Raw genomic sequence first — 10,704 nt, 5'->3', positions numbered from 1 at the left:
TTCTGTCTGGTTTTAAGATATCTAAACAACAGGCTGATTACATGAATATATTTTTGTTCCCATCCATACTGCAGATTAAACCTATAAACTTTTTGTTACCTACCCAGATCTCTAACCTATGAAAGCTTGTTTCCGCCACTAAATAAAAAAAAATAATCGCGACTTTTTATCTTACAATTCTGACTCTTTTTTTTTTGCTTGTAATTGGAATTTTACCGCTCAAAATTGACGTCAGAAGTCAGTTCATGTTTTGAAGTCAGAATTGCGATAGAAGATTATATCAAGCTTCCATACTAACCACTATGATACAATGCACTATTATTTCAGAACAGTAATCATTAACTCTGTACTAAAGCTTCTCTGTTGTCCTGATGGGTTGATAAACAGGTTTGCATAAGGAAGTGCAACAGAGTATTGTTAAATGTAGACAACAACAAAAAAAACTGTTATATGATATTCTCGTGCTGAAGTACAGAAATAATTTAAATGTAAAAGGTCATTTGATAGTCTATATCCATGTTTTACAGACTTGGGCATTTGGTTCATTTTATTATGGTAATATTAATTGCTTCACCTTTTGAAAGCACACATGGGGACTCCTGGAAATAGTTAACCTCTGCATCATTTCTCTGTCTGAAGACTAGTAGTCAGATCACAGAGATCCGTAGTTCTGTGAGGAAATCGTGCTGGACTTGTTTTACTCTGAATGAATGACGGACTGTACTGCTGTAGTAGGTGAGGCTTCTCTATCATTTTGTTGTCTCTCTTAAAGCACATTTGTGACTATCCAATTAAAAATGATTCACATTAAAATATAATTCAGAAAATATAACTTTTTAAGAGTCAAAAGAAAAAGACATCCGTGTGAAGCATTTTTGTAGATTGGAAACTCATGTTTTCGTGTTTGTGCCTACAGCACTCGAGATGTCTGTCTTTCCTTTCATGGTTTTTCTGTTCTTCTCCAGTGAACTTGTACTGGTATCTTCAGGTGAGACAGCTATTGCTGTACAACTAAAATGAAAATAATCAAAAACATTTTGTATTTCAGTAATTATGTGAAACGATATTATAAAGTGCCTTTGTATGTTTGTTACTTTCTTTTCAGAAGTTGTGTATTTTGTAAGAAAATACATTTAGCTTTAATTTTGTACCCTGTATTACACTCATTTTGCAAAACAATATATTTTAAGGTGTTTATATTGTTTTTCTGTTTTCAGTGTATAATGCAGAATTGCCAAGCAGAATAGCAGCACTGAGCGGCTCATGTGTGCAGATACCTTGTACATTTGAAGTGCCAGAGAACGAACTGAAGACTGCAACAAGTATATTTGGCGCCTGGATAAAGCATAATCATGCTTTTCTCAGCTCAGATAGTTTGGTAGTTTATAATGGAAGTACAAACATCAGCAGAGGATTCAGTCGTATAGAGATAACTGGAAATCTCAGTCGGCGTGAATGTACCACCGTTTTCTATGATGTCATGAACAATCATTCAGACAATTACTACTTCAGGGTGGAAATAAAGCCACGGGATTGGAAATACACATATCAGAATCCCATCTACATTTCTGTCTCAGGTGAGTGGGGCTCCACTAAAAACTATATTAATCTGTTGTGACATTTTAAAATTACTTCCTGGTTATGAATTATGATTGTGAAGGGCTGAGTATTTTTTTTTAATGAAAAATTAATTAAATAACAGTGTCCTCATCAGAGAAGAGAAGGCCCTCTCAAGGAAAGTCTGTTCAGTCAGCGGCCGTATTTGCTGCAACTCCGGTCAATTATTTCGAGCATCCAAGACCAAATCCTATCTATTTGAATGGGAGAATCCTGAAATCTCAAAAACTGTTGTCCGAACAAACAATTGCATATTTCAAATCCGCAACAAAATCCAATAAATGCGGTTCTTATGCTCAAATAGCATTAAAAAGCTTGTTGTTTAGGCCAGACCAGGCACAGCGTATATGCAGTCCTAAGCGAGTCTCAGGTTTCTATGGGAGAACCCGGCAATGACTTTACCGATCAGCGATTGACTCTTATTTAGAAGGTGGGACATATTCCACCATATTGTGTGTTGCAGTTTATTCGTAAGTAGGCCTAATGGAAGTGCACCATATTTGTATATCTGTATTATTTGATGTTGCTGCACAAGGGAGTGAAAGTTATTTTGATTAAAGATTACAAAGTGCACATGCTTAAAAAAAAAAATAGGCTCCACGGATAAATCAATTAAATAAACACTGCAATATTCGATACAATTTTTTATTTCATGGTGACTTTAATAATTCATGCATAATAGGTGATGCACGCATGCAAATTCACATGCACAAAAAACAATGTGCAAAATAAAATGATAGGCTATATTCATAAAAACGCAAAACACAATCCACAGATGCCCAACTGCTCCTCTACTCCCACACATCCATCGCACTACTCAGCCAGGACTCAAGGAGCACGGTTTTGCACAACTTTTGTGCAATATGACTTAATCAGAATTGAAATTAAACATTTACAACAAAGAAAGGGATGCGTATTTAAGTAAAGTCAAATGTTTTGGATAGTAGTTCGTTAGGTAGCCTTACACTTTAGAATAAGGGTCCATCCACATTAGTTAATAGTAGGCTATAGCTGAAGTGTTAATGTAGTTTTGTACTGCATTACATCCTGCATAGACCTATTAATGATGGATCATTATTCTAAGTTGTTATCATTTATTGTGACTAAAAACACATTATGAGGACAGTGTTAATAATGAAGCATGCAATTTTCTGATTCACATTATTTGGCCTGACTAGGGGAATGAACTTGTCCATGAGGTTGCTTGTGCATTTGTTTTCATTTACAGCACAAATGTGTCTAACAGGATGAATTATGAGACACATGCAAATCCCATGCTTCCTTATCAAAAATGTCCTCATAAAGTTTGGAGTCACAAGAAGTACATCCAAAAACATTTTGCTTAGATGTGCATCCAAAGATTTTAAATATACCAAGATGGTGTACTCGTATTACTATGAATGGAAGAAATTGCAACGTCCAATTAATAAGGAGTCGACTCTAAAAGAGTTGATTCCTTGACTCTGAATAACCCAATTGTCAAGTTCAGCTCTTGCACACAAATCATTTCTCTACATTGGACTAATTTGGATAGTCATGCTAAAAGTGTGTTATTTTAATAAAGGGAATTTTTTTTTCTTACAAATTTGCTGTAAAACAATGTCACGTCCTGTTTGTGGTTAGTTTCATTTTTTTGGACATTTACATGACAAAAAAATGTATAATAATCTTTGTACAGATGACAACATTATCAAAATGATCCCCATTCACACAGATTCATGAAACCGATTAAAAACACTGCATTATGCTGCCAGGTCAGTAGCGGGCGATGTCTCTTTGTAAAGAGAAACTACGCGCCTGCGCACATATGCATTCTTCTACAGAGCATTCGCGCCAAACGTGCAACCCTCTTATATACTGTCTATGCGTGCAACTGACACGTAAAATGTATAATACGCATTTACCGGTAATAACGTTTTCACAGATTCACGTTTTTGAAGTTTACACGGAGATGATAACCGGTATCATTTTCAAAAACTTGCACTTTGAAACTCGTTTTCAAAAGTTTGCTATTTCAGGCCCAAACCGTCATTGTCGTGTAAATGAACGACCAAAACGCATTAAGTTTTCCGTTTTTAGTGGAAAACGGTGTTGTGTAAAAGGCCCCAGTTTTTTCCCCTTGTGTCCTTTGTTCTAGTTTCCCAAAAGTCATTAGTTGTCATGAACATTCATTAACAAGCTCACCAGTTGGCATTTAGTTCATTATCATTGTGAATTCAAGTTCCTCTTTGTTCTCTGTTTATTTGTCGGTTCTTGTCAACATGTAAGTGTAGTTTGGTTAATTAAATCTTCTGCCTGTTTCTGTATTCTTGAGTTATTTGAGTTTGTAAATGAAGACTGTTTGAATTTATCATCTTCGTCATGCCTAACCAGCATCTCCTAACCAATGACACAATGCCTGCTATCTTGTTATATTCCTGACTCTGTTTTGATGTAAAGTACATGAGTTCGAGGAAACGATTCCATTAACTCCTTTGGTGAGAGTCAGAGTCGACTCCAAAAAACTTGGAATCAAGTACCCCTATGAGCAAGATGGCAAGTAAACAGGGCTTGATCTTGAATGCGCAAAAAAACGGCCAAAAATCCTTGCAAATATGGCCGCAGAGTGAATGGACTTATCATGAAAATATGCACACAATTCTAAAATAATTGCAAATTCAAATAATAAAATAAACTAAACTAAAATGTAAACATTCACAACTTTTTGTACACAGCTTGTCTTTTAATTGTGTTTTGGATTTGGAATTCTTTTATGAATACATCATTTTATTGTGTGCACATAACTTGCTTTTTGTGGATGTATAATATTTTTGTGAATGTGACTTGGTTTCATGCATGGTCATTTATTGGTAGGTTTATTTAATCCCTGATTATATCCTCTCTGTGTGTTGATTGTGTTTTTAGAGTATGTATATAGCTGTTGTATGTTTTCCTTAAATTTAACAGCAATACCGTTTACACTTTGCCCTGTAGATTCACCAGAACCTCTAATCTTTCAACCCACTGATCTGAAAGCAGTGATGGAGGAAACAACAGTCAGTCTGAGCTGCTCTGCTGAAGCCCCCTGCCCCAAACACCCTCCTACAATATCCTGGTCTAACATCCCAGAATCTGCCCACATTACAACACAGTTACAGGAGAAACCTAATAAAACCCTCTCAGTGTTTTCAAACATGACCTTCAAAGCTTCATACATGGATCACAGAAAGAACATCTCCTGCACTGCTACATATCCAAGAAAAACATCTAATGACTCAACTGTGGAGACCACCGTGACGCTGCGAGTCCTGTGTAAGTGATTTAGAGTAGTTTTGCTCTTTCATTAGCATTATTATGTTCAGATGTGTATTATAACATCTAGTTTATCTAAAGAAGTTTCTATTTTGCCCTCAAGTTCCTCCAAAAGAAACTGGCATCACCATCGATCAATCTGCTTCAGTCTCTGTTGGCACTAATGTGACTTTGACCTGTAAAAGCAAAGCCAATCCATCAAATAACATGACCTTCTACTGGCACAAACGTGGACATGAGAGTCAGCTGGGTTTAGGAGAACAACTGATCTTTACTGTAAATAGGAGCAGTGGAGGCTGGTACTTCTGCATAGCAAATAATGAACATGGTATTCAGAGGTCAGAAGAGATCCAGCTGATTATGGCAGGTGAGATTATTTATGTACAGATAAACGTCTGATGATCATCATAGGTAGCTCTAGTTGTATGATTGAATTTTATTTTTTAAAAGATCTGCACAGCCTATTGACCAACTAATTTTGCTTTATTTTTTCAATCTCATTAGATCACTCATTGATCATTGGCTGTGTAGCAGGAGTTTCAGCAATTCTGTTGACATTTCTTCTGATAACACTTTTCCTAAGGTAAGCACAGTTAGATGGTGAATTGTATGGAATAGAGCAACCAGACTTCTGAATAAATGAATTCAGACCTGTCATTTCTCTTTGAAACACATAATCTGGTGTTCACAATCACAACATGGTGATAAGTTGTGTATTTTATGAATTTCTTCATTTCCTATTAATACAGAGTGCAAAGAGTAAAGGCATCCACTATTATGGAAACCGACGTTTCAGATCAGGTATGTTTTACACTCTTTTAGCAGATGACGTTACTGTTATTTCAAATAGGAAGTGCCATAATAAGCAAATATCAATACCATCCGTTTACAATAATTGTTTATTATGTACAGAAACCAAAAACCGAGGACAGTGGATCCACATAAACAGTCATTTATTATGTTTTCTCTTTCAGGGTCAGGAAAAACAAGTGCAGACCATTTATACTAATGGTGGTTTTGTGTCGGGTGAAGAGCTAGAGATGCCAAAGGATGAGAATGATGTCCAATATGGAGAGATTGACTTTTCCACTCCTCAAACTAAAATCACCACAGCCCAGGTCTCAGGAGAAGAGACGGTATATGCCGAGGTCAGAGGCCCAGGGAAGGAGATGAACCACGATTAGTTTACATTAGAATAAATGGCTTGAGTGAACTGTGTTATTTTTTGCTTATGTTTTAGTCACAGATGAGCCAATATTAAACTTTTTTTTGGCAAAAGGGTGACAGAGCAAATGTATTTATAGTTTAGCGCCTTACACAGAGTTAATTATAAAAACTTTTTTAACCAATGTTGTTTTCAGGCTAAATTTTGTGTATATTTGTTCATTACAACTAGTTTATTTTAAATTAAAGCGATTTCAGTCAGAGGAGTTCAGAGCTGATCTTAAACACCTTTTGCAGTCAAGTTATTTCTTATTGAGAAGAACTTCCTGTGAAGTGTTAAATGCTCAAATGGTTTTTGAATAAAGACAATTTTTTAATAAATACTGGTAGTAGGCCTACTGTTTTGTTTGCAGAAGTATATATGAATTATTCAAACTTGAATAGACTTGTATAAGAATGCTTCTGTAACACCGAACAATGAACTGAATTAATACAGAACTTAAATAAGCTAATGAGATATTTAATATAGGACAACAGTCGAACGGAATCATGAACCAAGGGAACAAACTGAGACGAAACAGGAACAGAACAAAACCAGAACAAAACATAATCCTGACACCTTATTAGGTTATCAATAATTACTGAATAAGATTAGCCTCATTAAGATCTACCAACTAACTATGAAAAATAATAGAGAATTACTAAGTAATTACTAATCACAACATTAACATGTCTGAGACATAAGCAAATTGTATTTTTTACCCTAAACATGGTCATAAATTTCATCATAATTACTCAAGTGTTAGCTACCTTATCCCTCTGCAGGAACTACTAGTGATCTGGGGCCGTATTCACAAAACATTTGATCTAATAATAGTTCTACTAAATAGCAGTAAAAGTTCTTAGGTAAGAGTTTTATCTTAAAAAACCTATTCACAAAGCTGCTGAGACCAACTTTTACAAAGGAATAAAGAGAAGACTTAAACAAACCTTGTTTATATGGATGATGTCATCACTCCTTACTAACTATGACCACAGTGATTGGCTGGTGGGGAAGGGCTCTCTTTCAGTAGTTTAATCAAATAAATATTAGAGCAAGGTATCATAGTGCCATATGCAAAAAAAGTTTTGAAATGAATATGTTGCCATATTCAAATAAAGATTTTAAAATGTAGGCTAAGTGTCACTAATTAAACAATTGTCAGCCTCTAACATGTCTGCATCTCGAGAGATTATGTATCCAATCAGCTTGAGAGGATCGAGGCATACAGTCGACTCACATCCCTCCTCCACCTCAACTCCTCACTCTCGGCTGGTTCCTATTCCCAGTGGGAATATGGAGGAGAATACTCTGGGATTGGGCTAAATTCTGAGCTTGGAGCCCTCGATCCCCTCGGACAACACACAAAATAGGCTTATTTTACATGTTTATTCGATCAATTGTAAGTGTAAACTTTTGAAACAACTGCCACAGGTAATAGGATATTATTTCCTTATTTATTTATTTATTTATTTTCAGAAGATTTATTTTTGGCGTTTTGTCTTTTTATTATGATAGGACAGTGAGTAGACAGGACAGGAAGTGAAGTGGGAGAGAGAAGGGTGTGTGTGTTTGTGTTGCACGCCCTTGTATATGTTTTTGTTCAACTCCTATTCAATAAAAAACCACTAACGCCATGTTATGAGTGAGTAGGAACGAGTGAGAGTTAACAGATGAAAAATACAGTGCAAAAATTGTCATTTATTAATACAATTGACCGTTCGCAAAAGCCACGCCCCTTAGTTATTGTTACTACGCCCGTCAAACAATTGAGAACCAGACACATGGCTGGGTTGAGCTCCATACATCAAGTGATTGTTTTTGGAGTAATGAAGCAGACATATCCTCCAGTGCACGACAGAAAGTATAGACAGTATAGCGCACGGGAGCACATGCACAAAACAGTTTTGTAAAATTATATATCAATCATTTTTTATTTGATCATATATCATTTTACAAAACTGTTTTGCGCATGTGCTCCCACGCGCGCTATTTCAGTCACAACACTGCAGTCAGAGGATGCACACATTTTACAGCGTCTGCTTGAAGGGCCCGTATCTATTTTTCACGCTAATAATTTTTTTGGACACCAGGAAACAGCAAATAGAATAATTTAAAGTTAATAATTTTTACTATCAAACATTTTTTTTAGCACCACAATTTTATTGGGGGCTTCTCTGAGCCCCCTCTTAGTCATGGGCCCCGAGAATCGTCATCGTTTAACCCCCCTTTACAGTGCCCCTGCGTGTGTGTGTGTTTGTGTGTGTGTGTGTGTGTGCGCCCTGCCCTGCCCTGCCCGTGTAGTATTTGTATTATCAAGATTTAGATCTGACGAAGGACCTTTGCCTGGACCCGATGACAACGCAGTGCTGAAGTGCCAACTAGCTTCTCCCTATGGAGGATCCCTTTATCATTCTACAGATAAAGCATTGTTGAAAATTTGCGTATCTACCCTGTAGTGATAAAATAAAATTCTGTATCAAATTTATAGGCAGGACAAGAAGTTTGTATAGGCTTGGTTTGTAGAGAATTACAAACATGCGCACATATATTCAAACGCACATAACTATAGAATTAATTCCTGATGCGCACGTGAGCGCCATCAGCGTTTCTCACATTGCGTTTAAAGTCTGTTTAGAGAGAACGGTGTCGTCTTAGCGGCCCCTAATTTAATAACAAATTATCCTTTCGACGGAAGTGAATCGATCAAAACTAACTTTAGCTGGAAAGTAACATTATTCAAGTACCGCTATAAAGCCAAAATAATCTGTTACCTTAAATTATACGTTTATCTCTGTAAAGCAGCTTTGAAACAATCACATTGTTAAAAGCGCTATATAAATGAAGATGACTTGACTTGACTTGACTATTATCCTTATTAAACTTTATTCATCGTCTTCATCTGCCTTCCTGCAACCACCCGTGGCACATTTTAGGATTGTTTGTGAATTGATCTCAGTGACAAATTTTTCATAGATTAACTGGTTTTAGCGCTAAAATGCTTTGTGAAATACTCTTACAGCAAAAAAATGTGTAGTAAGGCCTACTTAAATTAGGACTGAGACGCTCGTTATTTTTAAGAGTTTCTCCTAAATCGGCAAGTATGGAGCTACTTTAGCCTTAAAGGTTGTGTAGAATTGTCTAAATAACTTTTTTTCAAATTGGCTTAAACTGTCTATATATACCAATACATAATTAAAATGTAAGTACTTTGAAAAAGAGAGTATAAAAATTGAGTGACTATAGAGAGCCTAAGTCCCTCCCCTTCCGGTCGACCACCATGGGACCTTATTTCGGAAAAATATTGTATGGTAGTCAATGGCGAGAGACAACAAATATTTTGATCTCGTTTGAATTGTGCCCTGAATTACACATATGATGTTTGTCAATTTAAAAGATACATTTTAAAGTCAAGAAAGTCGCAGTTTGATGTAAAACTGTTGAGGTATAAGACTGTGAAAATACGTAATTACAAAGACTACAAACCCAGAAGGCGCACATGCGACGTCATACCTTTTCTCTCAATGAATGAAGCTAACTTTACTGAAGCTAACGTCTGTCATTTTTTCTATAGTCTTACATTATAATCCTAACGTTACGCCGTCATGCCTGACTCGTGTTTTGAGCCAGAATACACACATACGAGCAACGGATCTTGTGACGTAGGCTACATAGTGCGAGACGAGAGATGTAGTTCATCGAGCGATTTTCACATACAACTAAACGTTACTCTTCTGTTTTATGACAAACTGCGACTTTCTTGACTTTCATATTTACCTTTTAAATTGACAAACATCATATGTGTAGTTCAGGGGACAGTTCAGACGGAATAAAAAGATAAGTTATCTCTCGCCATTGACTTCCATACATATTTTTTCCGAAATAAGGTCCCATGAGCCGGAAGCGGAGGGGCGGGACTTAGGCTCTCTATAGTGTATTTAATCTTAAAAAAACACAGCTCATTAATTCCATTCGGGACGAAACAAGTGATTGGCTTGCGCGACTGTCACTCTCCGTCGCCATGACTACCGCCGCTATTACTGGCTCTGCCCACGTGCGCGCACTCGCGGACCCGTTTTTAGGTGGGAGTGAATGGAATTAATGAGCTGTGTTTATTGAAGATTAAATACACTAGAGTCACTCAGTTTTTTATACTCTCTATTTCAGAGTACTTGCATTTTAATTATGTATTGGTATATAAAGACAGTTTAAACAAATTTGAATAAAAGTTTTTTTAGACAATTAGACCTACCCTACCTTTAAGATGTTTTGTGAATACGGCCCCAGATCACTTGTAGTTCTTAAAGAGTGAATACTTAACACTTGAGTAATTATGATGCTTTATGACCATGTTTAGAGTAAAAAAGACAATCTTCAAGAACCATCTACCTCAGTCCTACATTTGCTGATTAGTTAATCTTGTTTCCATATTAGTAGCTAAAGTGCTTATGTAGAACTACACATCAAGTCCTGCATGTTACTATTAATGTCGGACCATTATTCTAAAGTGTGTTACCAAGATCTGTTTCGTAATATCAACTAATTAGTCATTTAGATGATGTTTTGGAAATGACCTTATTACAGAGACAGTA

At 36.2% G+C, this 10,704-nt stretch overlaps 1 protein-coding gene across 1 annotated transcript; it reads left to right on the top strand.

Moving 5' to 3' along the window:
* Nucleotides 1-405: 405 nt before the first annotated feature.
* LOC306992504 (myelin-associated glycoprotein-like) lies at nt 406-6,459 on the top strand. Its single transcript, XM_079601465.1, has 8 exons — nt 406-735; nt 917-988; nt 1,218-1,577; nt 4,591-4,908; nt 5,012-5,275; nt 5,413-5,491; nt 5,658-5,709; nt 5,883-6,459. Exons 1-8 carry the CDS (start codon nt 711-713, stop codon nt 6,090-6,092), a joined length of 1,380 nt encoding a protein of 459 aa, XP_079457591.1. The 5' UTR covers nt 406-710; the 3' UTR covers nt 6,093-6,459.
* Nucleotides 6,460-10,704: the final 4,245 nt, after the last annotated feature.

This window comes from Phoxinus phoxinus, assembly GCF_949152265.1.
Source record: "Phoxinus phoxinus genome assembly, chromosome: 24".
Classification (NCBI taxonomy): Eukaryota; Metazoa; Chordata; class Actinopteri; order Cypriniformes; family Leuciscidae; genus Phoxinus; species Phoxinus phoxinus.
Note: the sequence above shows the minus strand (reverse complement) of the source record. Positions and strands in the feature narration are given on the sequence as shown.

Bases quoted from the DNA above. Each gene is read 5' to 3' on its own strand.
- LOC306992504 (XM_079601465.1), top strand. From the start codon at position 711: ATGACGGACTGTACTGCTGTAGTAG. The intron at 5,492-5,657 runs GTAAGCACAGTT...CTATTAATACAG, and splicing joins CTGATAACACTTTTCCTAAG to AGTGCAAAGAGTAAAGGCAT. The intron at 5,710-5,882 runs GTATGTTTTACA...TTTCTCTTTCAG, and splicing joins AAACCGACGTTTCAGATCAG to GGTCAGGAAAAACAAGTGCA.